The following is a 14,539-nucleotide window of genomic DNA, read 5'->3' on the forward strand; positions in this document are numbered from 1 at the left end:
TTGATTTTTATTTCTTAAAATAAGCTTAAATGTTAATGACACAAACTTTTATTTTCTTGATCATATTTTCATAATTTTAATTATTATAAGATAATATTATTAGGGTCATAATTATTTTCGTATAACTTTTAAGGTTAAATTTTATAAATTTAGGTGTTTAGGGCATTTAAGGGTTTTGGAATTTGATAAATCTTTGGATATCAAAATATATTGAATCCTTGAGACCTAAATTGTTTTTGAGTTTCCTAACTCTTATTCAAATTAGAAATAATGTTTGTAATTTACTTTTACCGGTTCATTGGCATTCTATGTAGTGATTCTGAGATTCAATCGAAATTGAGGAATCAAGTATACTAGTCCTAGTTTTCAACTTTGACTTAAGTTCCTACGAGACTCAGACCTAATTTCTACCACTAGGTCAAGTGCATGATGTGTGTATATGATTCATGAAAAGGTGTTCAAGTCAAAGAGTGACCTGAATATGGATATTCATTACAGTTAAGTAGTTCTAGAATTCACATATCAATGTGAAATCTAAGTGTAATATCCATTGTTTCTAATTAGTTCCAGGTTTCTAGTAGGTTATAACTTAGCTTCTAGTTACTAAGTCTAGTATGTGTCATGCCTATAAGTGCAACTAAGTTTAGTCAAATCTAGAACCAACTCGAATTTTGACGGTTGTCATGGGTATGTATCCTAACTACCTCGAAAATCCAACATACATTCTCGAAGCATGTCCTCCAGTGTCTGGATTGTCCTTTCGCTCTGGCCATAGGTTTGGGGGTGGTACGTCGTGCTAAAATGCAACTGAGTGCCCAGTTCCTTGTGGAACTTCTTTCATAAACATGATGTAAACCAAACATCCCTGTCAGAGACTACCGACACTAGCACCCAGTGTCTAACCACCACCTCCCGTATGGCGTCTACACCCATCGCCGTCCTTAGTAACTTTGTGATGAAGTCCATGGTGATCTCCTCCCACTTCCACATGGGAATGGGTAGCGGCTGAACCTTGCCATGAGGCCGCTAATTACACCCCTCTCCGTCCTCGGTAACTTTGTGATGAAGTCCATCGTGATCTCTTCCCACTTCCACATGGGAATGGGTATCGGCTGAACCTTGCCATGATGCTGCTGATACTTGGCCTTGACCTTTCTGTAGGTCAAGCAGCGTTCCACAAACTAGGCGACCTCCCGCTTCATGCAAGACCACCAGTAACTTAGCCTCAAATCCATATACATTTTCGTAGCCCCCGGATGTATAGAGATTTTGGGCGTGTGTGCTTCCTCCAATATCTTCTATCTCACTCCACCAGTCTCCGGTACCCACACCCGTCCGCACTATGTCAGAAGATCTTAGTTATCTTTAACAAACAAAGGATACTACCCCCGAATCTGATCAATCTTCTAATTTTCCTTCTTCACCCCCTCGACGTGGGCCTATTTAATGAAATCCAACAATGGAAAGATCATCCTCATCCTCAAATAAACACTCCCCATCGGGGAACCCGCCGCCTTGCGGCTCAAACCATCGGCCACCACGTTGGCCTTCCCTGGATGGTACAAGATCTCACAATCATAATCCTTCAGTACATCTAGCCACCTCCTCTGCCACATGTTGAGGTTATGTTGATCCATCAAGTACTTCAAACTTTTGTGATCAGTATAGATCGTGCACCGCACTCGATACAAGTAGTGCCTCCAGATCTTGAGGGCGAACACTATTGCCCCCAATTCTACATCGTGAGTGGGGTAATTCACCTCATGAGGCTTCAACTGCCTCGAGGCGTAAGCTATCGTGTACCCCCTATGCATCACTACCACGCCTAACCCTAAAATTGATGTGTCACTCGTGTAGTACTAATTTGGAGCCTCGCATAACCTCCGTCTCAGGGTCTCAAAAGCCGACTGCTGATTTGTGCCCCACCGAAATGTCACATTCGTCTTGGTCAAGCGGGTCAATGGCACAACAATCTTGGAAAAATAATGGATAAATCTCCGATAATAGTCCGCTAAACCTAGGAAGCTATAGATCTCAGATGCATTATTCGGTACTTCCCACGGCATCACTGCCTCAACCTTGGTTGGATCAACCAAAATGCCCTCCTGGTTGATGATGTGCCCCAAAAAACTGTACATCTCGCAGCCAAGAATCACACTTGGAGAACTTGACATACAACTTCTCTCCTCAGGGTCTCCAATACCTCTCTCAGATGCTACTCATGTTGCTCCTTGGTCTTAGAATAGACAAAGATATCATCGATAAACACGGACACCGACCAATCCAACATCGATCTACACACTCTATTCATGAGGTCCGTGAATGTTGTTGGGGCATTGGTGAGAAATGGCATCACCAGAAACTCATAGTGCCCATACCGAGTCCTGAAAGTTGTCTTTGGTATATCCTCATCCCGAATCTTCATCTGATGGTATCCTGATCCAAGATCAATCTTGGAAAACCAAGATGCGCCCTGCAGTTGATCGAAAAAATCATCGATCCTTGGTAACGAATAACAGTTCTTCACCGTTAGTTTGTTCAGTTCTCGTTAGTCAATGCATATCCTGTACGATCCATCATTCTTTTTTACGAAAAGGATTGGAGCTACCCATGGGGAACCACTAGGACGGATAAACCCTCGGTCTAACAATTCTTGGAGCTGCGTAGATAGATCCTGCATCTTGGGTGGTACTAGCCGGTACGATGCCTTTGCAATTAGAGCGGCACCCAACATCAATTCAATACGAAACTCCACTTGTTTCTCCGGAGGCACCCCCAGCAACTCCTCGGGAGAGACATCCCAAAACTCTTGTATGACCGACACACTGCCCACTTCTATCGTGGTCTCAACCCTCATATCCAAGATATATGCCAGATATCCTATAAAACCCTGCTACAAAAATCTCCTAGCTCTTGCAACTGAACAAAGGGTCGGTCCCTACAAGGCCCTGTCACCATGAATAACTAGTTATCCCCCACTTGGGGTTCGAACCCTCACCAACTGGGTCTCGCAATTGATCATGGTCGCATTGGCCCCCAACCAGTCCATTCCGATAATCACCTTCATCCCTGGTAATGGTATCGGGACTAGATCAACCTGAAACCTCTCTCCAAGAATATTCAGTACACAGTCCCGATACACCCTTGCTGTACTCACGGTGCGGTCTTCAGCAATCTCTACCTCAAGCGGGGAATCCAAAGTTCCTAACGCATCCTGAAAATTCTTGCTAAGCGCAAGAGACACAAACAATCGGGTAGCTCCCGAACCAAACAAAACGTGAGTAGACATACCATTGACCAAAAAGGTCCCTATACATAAGCACAACACATACATAAACAACAAAAATAAATCTAGAGCAGGGAGATTCAAATACGTACCAGCCATAATGTTTGGTGGTGCACGAGCCTCCTCGGTAGTCAACTGAAATGTGCGGCTCTTCACCGCTGGAGCATCCGCCTGAACAGGGCGGCCATCGGTCATCCTCATCATGGAAGGTGCAGGCGCTACCACTACTCATCCCCCTCCCTGTAACCTTAGGCAATTGGCCCGCTTATGGCCAGTCTGGTTGCAATGAAAGCAAATCAAGGCTTTCTTGGGGCACTCCCCGCTCAAGTGGACCTACTGGCCACATGCATAGCATCCCGAGCCTGCTAACTGACAAGCTCAACTATGTGACCTGCCGCACTTGGCACACCAACCCCATCCCTGCAGGACCCTGCTAGATGAATCTGAGGCCTTAGGATTTTTAGCATGACCTACTGTTGTCTGTGCATGCTCAGGCTTCTGCTTGGTGTAGAATTCCAACTCCATCTCCCGCTTATGGGCCTTCTCCACCATTTCATTCAGGGTTTTGCACCTTGTGAAGCTCACGAACTCCTGGATATCATCCCTCAACATGGAATGATACCAAGTCATCCTCATATCCTCATTAGTAGCATACTGGGGGATCAACAATGCTCTTTCACGAAAATTGGCGGTGATCTCTTCCATAGTCTCGGTGGTCTGCTGGAGCTCCTGAAACTTCCTAACCATCCGTTGCACCTCAATGGATGGTGCAAACTCCAAATCAAATCTCTGAACGAACTCAACCCATGACATCTCATCCACACTGACTGCTCCCACCTGGCTAGTAACCTCGCCCCACTAATCTCGGGTTCTATCTCTCAACATACAAGAAGCCACTTTTTCCGCATCCAATCAAGAACGCGTGTGCTGGGCATTCTTGATATCCACCACCTAGTGTCGGCTAACAATGGGGTCCCTGACCCCAAAAACTGTGGTGCTCCACATGCCTTGAACTTCCGTAATGAAGGAGTTCGGGCCCCAACCTGGACTACAACAATCTCGGCTCTGAAAGCCCTGAGCCGCTCCTCCATAATCTCCATCATGCGCTCCTTGACCATCCCAAAGATAACTGGGGTAGCATCAAGTATGCCCCTAGTAACCTCGGTTGCAATGAGCTCGCGTAGCCTCGCATTGATGACCTCGGTAGTGTCACCTGATCCAGCTCCGGATCCAGATCCCAATCCTGATCCCCCCGCTCCAAATCATGTAACCACCATACTGGACTACAATGTCATAAACCATAATGATCAGGATACCCGAAAAGGGGGATCTCTCCACATCGGTCCTCCTCAGAGCTCCTAGGTCTAACATTGGTTTGGGTACATGACTTGTGCTTTCAGTGGTACAGGCCCAATACTACCTTCCACACCTAACTGTACCTTCCCCAAGGTTCCATCTGATAACTCCGATTCATCCCAAAACAAATCATGTCCCACAAACTATCGCGTACCTCAAATCCTAGGCGATCCTAAGATTTGCTCTACCCATATCCATACCACCAATCATAACAGGTCGCCTTTATACATGCAAAATATACACAGAAAAGGATCAAATAGACTTTCAAATTATAGATTCTACCCTAGGACCACAACTAAACGAGAAATAGGAAATAAGGCCAAATCAATCATTCTAAGGCTATAAGCTCCTAACCATATACAATTTTAAGAGCATACACATAGCAAGATCCATACGATTATCATATCTCAGTATCAGTACAACATGGTTAACATACTTGGGAACTACTTACTTGGATCGGTCGGCCACACGCAATGTACTCTCCTCTTTCCCATTCTTTAAAAGTGTCAACTTTCATTTTAATTTTTGAAAAAAAAAACTTTACCATTTCCTTAGTTTGAGTCCCGACACACCCGAGGGCGTGCCTGAATCGCTCAAACCAAGACTCTGATACCAACTTGTAACAATCTAAATCTTTAAAAGAAAATTTTCATTTTTAATTAACCAAAATATTTCACAAACCATGGGGTTTCCAATTACAATTGTTTCCAAAATTCATAACCATTACAATTCATTTCAAATCATCAGAGTGTCCTATAAAATGCCTGAGAGAGAGAGAGAGAGTGTGTGTGTGTGAGAAAGAGAGAGAGAGGGAGAGAGAGAGAGAGAGAGAGAGTACACGTCGCGCCATCAAGCTTTGCCCTTGATCTTAGGCTCAGATGCACCTGCACAAATCCACAAACTGTAAGCTAACGCTTAGTGAGTTCCCAAGAGCATACCCCCCCCCCCCCCACACACACACACACACAAGCCACATAACACGTATCATATTAGCTATAAAAGCTATCTCTAAAGTTATCTCTACCATAGGCAATAAAGGCTATCTCTACCATTAGTTGTAAAGGCTATCTCAACCATTAGCTATAAAAGCTATCTCTACCATTAGTTGTATAAGCTATCTCTACTAGTAGCTATAAAAGCTATCTCTACCATTAGCTATAGAAGCTATCTCTACCACGTATCAATACATAAGTATGCCACACACACCAAGTATCATAAAACGGGCCATCCTTAGTGCCTTAGACAAATTGGTATGGTGAGAAGACTCGCCTCTCTTGAATGTAGAATTTGACGGGTTCAGATTAGTTAATCCCCACGTGCTGCCCCAAATCAACCACCTATAATCATCATATAAATAACTCGTCAAATCCCATAGACACCCTTAAAGTCAACCCTGGTCAACAGTCCATGTTAACCTCTACTCGGCGAGTGCATCCAATAACTTGCCGAGTTCTCTAAGTAATCCATCCACTCACCGAGTTACCTGTGTAACTCGCCGAGTCCCCCGAAAAATCTTGAACCCTGAACCGAAAATCCATTCATCCGAAAGCCCTAATCAGGCTGAAAACTCATATGGCCGAACATCGAGTTCTGCACTGAAAATGCCATGGATCCCGAAAACAGGAAAACCCCTCTTGATTCGCCGAGTCAGATGAGAAACTCGATGAGATCCTTCAGTCCTCTCATGTTCAGTCCTTTTCAGTGGGATCTAAGGTCCCAAACTCTAGATCCAAGCTCTCTTTGTGCGAATACCACGTAAAGTTGCAAGCTTTACGTGCATGCAAAGTCTCCCAATGCTATATCTTCAAAACTAGGCTCTTTTCAAGGTTTGTGTGCATGGAAAGTGGTTAGACTACACAAAGTGAGCAACTTTATTTCATTGGGAACCTAAACGGGTCCAGATCTGGAATCATATCCTTGTGATAGGTTCCGATCTGAGTTTGGACTCCATTTTGCCCCAAAATGGTCATACACTTGAAAGAGAAGAGATCTAAAAATCTACAGCTCAAGGTAATGACCTTTTACCTTAAAATGGTGACCAATGCAGTGTAAATGTCAGATCTACTACTTCCCTTCTTGTTCCTTCTTCTAAATTCGGTCTCCAATGCACCAAAGTTTGTTAAACCAAGCTCTTACTCTCACTCAAGGAGCTTAACGGCCGAAAACAGTTTTCTCTCGGTAGTAAAGCGCTCAGGGAGGACACAAGGGGCAGGTTATGATCCTTATATAGGGTGCATACCCTCAAATTAGGGTTTTCTCTTTACAGCTCCTACTCGCCGAGTCGGGACTTCCGAATCATCGAGTAGATGTTGTTCCCGCATGCATAAATCATTCCTCTACTCGACGAGTTGGACTCCTAACTCGCTGAGTCCACACCTAGAACCCTAAAAATTAAATGAACCAAGTAATACCCGGGACAGGTATTACAATACCATTCCTACATCGTTAATACACTAGTACCATTTCTACCTCGTTAGTACACTAGTATTATTAAAGTTGTGGCCTCCTATTGTCCTTTTCATCATTCATCGTAATATGACATCTTATTAACTTCATTTCTCATCATACTATGGCATCTTAGCTCTCCCCAATCTTCTCATTTCCCTTCATTACCCAATGTATTATATTCTTGAAAATACATATATGAGATAAGTCATCTAAAATTTATCTTTATAATATTTCATCTATTATATATCATCTTTGCACCTAAGCACTTATAACATTTAATTATCTAAATACTTTATATCTATATGTAAGATGAAAGTAACTATGCCCCACTTGATAAAAGTGCATGTCTCGGAATTTGGGCAAGAACTTCACCTTAGTAGTTTAGCCTTTCTCCTAACGTGATGTCGGCTCATACCACTAAGTCTTAGTCTTATATTAATGGCGATTAATGATAGTCTAGATTCCTTACTAACCCCAATGTCTACATTAAGATGTATCAGGTAAGGAACAACCAGGTATGATCATATCTGAGGTAGAATCCGTTTGGTATATATAGTATATTGTATGGAAATCCAACTTTAAACACCTCACTAAATCCAACCTAGACATCATCCCTGTAAGTAGATCAATCAGTTAAAATGACGTGGTATTACTGATAAATCTTAATTATAGGTTCATAATAACGACTATAACTATAATTAAAAGTTTCATTTGAATAAAATAAGTGTAGCTTAACTTATAGAGCTTTTATCGAAAAATGGGAATTATGTGGGCAGAAATATGATCTCGAAGCTTCTATTCACAAGCTATCTGACGCCGTAGGGCTTTGCCGAAGTGGTCGAAAACGTGGGAGTAAAGGGCTAAAAGCTAGAAAGTACTTCCAGAGAGAATCAAAGAAAAGTGTGTGAGAAATTGGCTGAAACTCGCAGCTATATAAAGCCAAATTCGGAGTGTGCATCGCATAAATGGTCAGAGCGTACTGCGTAAATGGTCAGATCAGGTGACATGGCAGTTTTCGAGTGGTGACACGTGCCGAAATCCTATGGTGGGTCAGAAGGGCGCCACGCCTCTTGTGTGTGCGCGGCGGTGCGCGAAAAATTCTATTTTCTTCAAAAATTCATATATTCTTCATTTGAGCTCCGTTTTCAACATATTTTATATATGTACACGTTCTCAACATATTTTTAAAGTTATATTTTTAACAGATTTAGACTGTTAAAATCCGTTAAAAAATTCACAACTCTCTTGTGCGACGTCTGTTCTCGACTATCTTTATATCGATGGACTCCTATTAACGAGATCTTTGATTCCCGTTAAGATTGTTTTGATAACCGGTCTAAATTTCGATACCAGTGTTGCACACTGCTGCGATAAAACTTTGAAAAATCGTAAATTCTTCTTACAAAGTCAGATTTAGACGTTCTGTATATATAGGTGAATTTGCTTTAGCGAATACTACGACTTTTTTTTTTTTTGCTTAGGCTAATAACCCACCCATCTAAAATCTGCATTTTACGACGCGCATAGTTGTATCGGTTTAAAAACGAAACTTCGAAAACGCATAACTTCTTCATATGAAATCAGATTTTTGAGTTCTTTTAATGTATGAAATCTTTGTCACATATACTATAACTTTAAATAAGATTATTTACCATAAATAATCTTCTATCAAAAATTCGTTTTATTTCTTATTATATATTAATCGTCTAGCCAAAATCGTCGGCGTTTCAATACTAATTCTACAAAACTCTGGTTCATGGTGTCGTATCAGTAGTGCCTTGATACAAAACTACAAAACATATTCCTTAAGGATTATTCTCATACTACTTGTCGATTTCATAAACCTTCTTCTCCTCAAAACCTAACAAACACAACAAGATGATTCTTAACAAGAAACTCGGAAAGGTTGGTCATGTGTACGCACTCTGATATGCTACCAAAGGAGTATTATTAGAACAACAAAAACAACGTGACCAAAATTCCTAGGCTGAGTCTAGAAGGGAAAAGATGTTGACAAAATAAATATGTAGAAATTTCCTGATGTTTAAATAATAAGTTTTTTGCCAAGAAAAATCATAAATTTAAGTGCATTAAGCCCAAATATAATATGATCCAACCGTTCAAAAAAAAAACAAAAAAACAAAAAAACAAAAAACAAACCCCAAGTTATCACATCTTATTTCATGATATCATGTAAGAAATCGAGCTTACTAGATGACTGATATAATGACACAATATGCATAAAAACTCAATTTATATTGGAATTAAAACTCTTGTAGTACAGATGTAGAGAGCCAAACACTTGGTCTATTTTATAATTACATCTCAAAACCAACTGTGTTTGAGGAGAACACCAAATTATCAGGTTCTTACAATCATATCAATAATTATTTTCATCTGACGGTCTTCTACATTGACAAACTATAACCACGGTTGATGGATATTACGGAATTAGTTATTTAAGAACAAATATATAGTAAGAGGTATTAAAATTGAAACGTTATGTTGAGTTGAGAATCATCCCCAGTTGTTTCTTCATCTACATAAATCTTCTTAAAAAGAATACAATGAACGTGAATAAGGAAAAGAAAAACAACTTAAAAAAAGCCCTTTATTTACCATCTTATGAATTTATTAGTAAAAAGAGTAAATAAGTTTATACATAACACTCATGTAACCATATTCTAACAATACATGTGACCATCATATGCAAACATTAATCTCTTTAATAAATATTATGTATTTTTGGAACCTATATAACTAAAAACGCCACATGTCAAACTTCCATGAAAAGGAGGGGTGACAATGAAACTTAATAGACTTTTGGTTCAATAAAGAAATGTTAGAAGTGAGACTTTCATGTGTGCACTTTGTTAGGTGCAAAAATACCACTCATTCAATACAAACATAAAGTATGTGTCATTCTACATGTATGTATAAGTTTACTAATTATAGAAAGACAATAGAAACAAGGGCACCCTTTCCAAAAAGATTTGTGCCACCCTAAAATAAAATTATCGTTTTAGTATAATGACAAAAAGTGTATGCAATTTTTAAAATATTGGTGTATTTTTATTACTATAGATTTGCATTTGCTTAGCTTGAAGATTAAAATAAGAATATGTGGACTCAATGATTAATACAAAGAAAAATTTGTTAGGGTTTAAATATAATCAATTCATTTAGCATTTATCATAATCCTCATCTTTAGATGTTTATGTAAGACTATATATATTTATAGCAACTGATAATATAATCTTATATTAATATATTATTTTTTATTCTATCATCTATACGACCAATACTATCAAGACAACTAAAAAATAAGTTTATTTTTTATTGTATTTTTAAACAAGGACTAATTTTTTAATTTTATTTTTAAACAACTTAGGTACTGTTTATTTTTTCTGAGGCAATATATCTGCAGTCTGCGGATCACATCTGTAGACCTCTGCAGTAGAAGAGGTAGATCAAACGTCTTCAATCTGAAAAAAGAAGACTGTTTGTTTTTTAATATGTGCGGGCTACTAAATAAACTGAAATCTAAATAAATTGATTTTTTTTAAAAATTTCAAAGTGATTTTTTAATATTTTTATGACTTTGTTATAAATAATTAACAAATCTAGATCAACTTTTAAGTATTATTATATAAAAAATAAAAATAAAAATAATATGAATTAGCATATATATTTGATAAAAAAACCAATAACTTTGGTTGTAAAGTTATAATTAAACATTATAATTAGGGATCAAAGAATTTGATACATAAATGGATAGAAATAAACTTCAATTTTTTCAATTAAATCTATTAAAAATGTATGATAAAGATTTTCTCGAGAAATTGACGATATTGTATTAAATAATGTTTTACAAATTTTGGCAAAAAAATATAAGAATATATATTATGATTTTTTTTCATATTTATATAAATAATTTCAACGACTATTATTGTAATAAATATTTATTTATAAATTTGTCAAAAATATCATGTTTATATTGCCGATCGTTTTTTTTTTTTTTTTTTTTTGAAGTTTTGTAATTTTTTTTCAAATTGTTTATCATTAATAAAGTTGGAAAAAATATAAATTAAAAACAAAACTTAAAAAAAATAAAAATAAAGGTACATGTGTTTTTTTAGACTAAAAGATGTTTGAAGATGTTAGAAGACCCTGGTCCACATCTGTGCCAAGAAGAGGGTGCGCAGACATTTTTAGGTCCGTGATCTTCAAAAAAAACAAACAGTCTGCGAAGGTTAATGTCTGCGCGTGGTTTGCGCGACGCAGACAAAAGTGGTCACGTAGATATGCAGACAAAAAACAAACAACACCTTAGTGATTATATATTAGTTATTAAAAAGTGCTAAAAAAAAGCTAGCAAAAAATTACATGTGGCTAGTCAAGATTGAGATATTCAACCATGAAACTCGATTAACATTTTGTTTCTGACTTTTATTTTAAACCTATTATGTATTTTATAAATGCCACAAAAGGGTAGCACAGTTAATTACATGGACATTGTCAAGGAGGATAATGTTGTTTATCTTGTATTCTTTTATGTTTACATGGACATTGTCAAGGAGGATTTTGTTGTTTATCTTGTATTCTTTTATGTTTACTACATAACACCTTTGAACATGTTTTTTTTCTTCCTAAAATGGATCACCGAGACACTAGATGTAACAAGTTAACAAATGAAACATTAACTATATATAAAAATGAAACCTTTGCTTTATAAAAAAAGGTAAACATATTATTACTGAGAGTGTCATTCACACATGGTGATAAATAACTCCATTTTAATTGTATAATTCGGGTAAAAATAGAACCAATAACTAGACCACATATTACTGAGAGTGTCATTCACACATTGTGATAAATAACTCCATTTTAATTGTATAATTCGGGTAAAAATAGAACCAATAACTATACCACATCACTTAGAGCTACAAATTGATCAAATCAAATAATGATACACTAGAGCCTATAGATCATTACTCATTAGAGTGCACATAGTCGTGCATTTTTGGTGAAAGATGGAACGAGATGAAATTCAATAAGACCGGAGGGAGTGTAAGAGAAATATCATTTTGTTTTTTTGGATCATATCATTCTTTCCGTCATCTAGAACTCAAGGAATGGATGGGAAGCTTCCATTACTATTTTGTTTTTTTAATAAAACTAAATTATTTTTTATGATTTATAATTTTTAAATTAAAAATCAAAAAAATTAATTAAAAAGAAAATACATTTCATTAGATAAAATAAAAATTACAACAAACCTAAAATTTTTAAAAATTTAAAATTAAAAATAAAAAAATAAAAAAATAAAAAAACATACACACACAAACAAAAAAATCAAACAAACCAACAACCTACGGAAAATATTTTTCATAATCTTTTCCCTCTTTTTCATCACGAGCTCGAGAGCCAGTTCCGAGAAATGGTCGGTGTTTTCCATCAACTTCATATCCTCCATTTCTTGTCTTTCCGCCCGTTCCTTCTTCCTTGCTTCTTCTTTTCCTTTGTCAAACGTCAAACGTTCGGAGAAATTAAGATTATATCGATCAAACGACGTTGTTATTTTCCGTATTTCGTCAAGGTCTATGTTGAAATCTAATGCACCCGAAGAAGGCCCTTTTCCCTTCCTCTTTGCTTTGCCCCTACCCATTGGTCGGACAATTTCTTCTAGCTCAAATTCGTCGTCCTAATTTAAATCTAGACCGATCCGAGCATCGGAAGAAGTTGTATAACCACTAGAGTCCGTTTTTGTTCGTTTTGATTGTTGGACTCCAAAAATAAAATTTTACTCGTATTTTTTCCACCTACGACATCGAATCAATAATTTCCAACAATCGTGCCACTTGAATGGTTTTCCAACTTCCTCGAGGTAGAATTGCAAAGCTTCTTGAAGTATTTGGTTGTCGCCTTAGCCGCTTTTTCGTTGGGTTTTTAGGTTGTTGTACAACCCGTTTATTTTTGAAACCCCGTTTGCTATTTTTCGAAACTTCGAATTCAGTTGGTGTTTTGTACGGTAGTCGTCACCTTTTTCTAGCTCTTCCTGAAACCATTCTAAAATGCCTAACCAAAAATGCTCTCCCGATTGTGCATTTCCATGAATTGAATCCTCAGAAATGTCAGCCCAAGCTTTTACCAAAACTAGCTCTTCTTGTGGAAGCCTTGCTATCGGCTTTTGTGTTCCCAGTTGTGCGACACCCTCACGCGCTTGTTTTTTCCCTTTACGTCGTTGTGGGGGTGGTGTGGGTTGAGTTTCAGGAACCATCTCTTCTTCTTCCGAGTCATCCAACTCATCAACAATTTGGAATTGTTGTTGGGTTTGGGTTTGAGTTTGGGGTTGGGTTCGGATTTGAGGTTGATTTGGCGAATGTTAATCGGGAAAAACAACAAAGTTTGAAAATTTTTGTGGAGTAATATTTAGAAATTGGATCGGGGAATATTGTCTAACATTTTGGTATTGAAATTGTAGTAGAGATTGAATGGAAGCATCGAGTCGGGGATGATAAACTCCTTGTGATGATGAATCGATAACAAAAATGTTTCGAGTAAGGGTGCTTAAACTCGAACCATGACTTTTTTTTTCTTTCGATCGGAAGTTGGGATTTGATTGTCGGGATTCATTTTTTTTTTGAAGAAAATTGAGGGAGTAAAGGGGTTGATTGAAGGTAAATAGTTGCGTATTTATAGATGTTTTAAAAAATAAAAAATAAATAAATAAATAAATAAAATAAAAAAAACCAAAACAAAACAAAAAAAAAAAAATTGACTTTTAATGCATACAGCCGTTTGTAAAAAAAATATCGTTAACAACGGACACTTCAAAAAAAATCGCCCAATAATCGACGGGGAGAGAACGCGGCAAACACTCCCCTCTCCGGTTCCCGCACCACCGTTTCCCACACCGACGGTCCGGTGTTCCGTCGTGCGGGAATCGTCCCGCTCTCCTTTCCCGCGAGGATTCAGTCCGGCTTAAGGCAAGCCGGTGTGCGCTCTCCCCGCATAGTACGGTTTGCTAAATTGTATTCCCGAAAACCACATCGTAAATGCAGTGTATGACAATACGGGTTCTCCTCCCTATTTTCTTCCTCTTCTCCTGATTGACTATGCAATCTTGTTTTTTCCAACAACTAGAAAATTCACACACCGACCCCCCCCCCCCCCACACACACACACATACATACATACATACATACATACATACATACATATATATATATATATATATTCCCCTCTCCGGTTCCCGCACCACCATTTCCCACACCGACAGTCCGGTGTTCCGTCGTGCGGGAATCGTCCCGCTCCCTTTTCCCGCGAGGATTCAGTCCGGCTTAAGGCAAGCCGGTGTGCGCTCTCCCGGCATAGTGCTGTTTGCTGAATCGTATTCGCGAAAACCACATCGTAAATGCAGTGTATGACAATACGGGTTCTCTTCCC

General features: G+C 38.2%; 1 protein-coding gene across 1 annotated transcript; it reads right to left on the reverse strand.

Annotated features, from left to right (window-relative positions):
- Window positions 1–2,968: 2,968 nt before the first annotated feature.
- On the reverse strand, window positions 2,969–3,481 carry LOC145002380 (uncharacterized). Its single transcript, XM_078961667.1, has 2 exons — window positions 3,379–3,481; window positions 2,969–3,309 (listed from the first exon to the last, which is right to left on the reverse strand). Exons 1-2 carry the CDS (start codon window positions 3,479–3,481, stop codon window positions 2,969–2,971), a joined length of 444 nt encoding a protein of 147 aa, XP_078817793.1.
- Window positions 3,482–14,539: the final 11,058 nt, after the last annotated feature.

Source organism: Lactuca saligna, chromosome 6, assembly GCF_052625555.1.
Source record: "Lactuca saligna cultivar CGN05327 chromosome 6, ASM5262555v1, whole genome shotgun sequence".
Lineage (NCBI taxonomy): Eukaryota > Viridiplantae > Streptophyta > Magnoliopsida > Asterales > Asteraceae > Lactuca > Lactuca saligna.

Coding starts and splice junctions, on each gene's coding strand:
- LOC145002380 (XM_078961667.1), bottom strand. CDS start 3,481: ATGACCGATGGCCGCCCTGTTCAGGCGGATGCTCCAGCGGTGAAGAGC. Junction 3,310..3,378: donor ACCACCAAACATTATGGCTG/GTACGTATTTGA, acceptor GCTTATGTATAG/GGACCTTTTTGGTCAATGGT.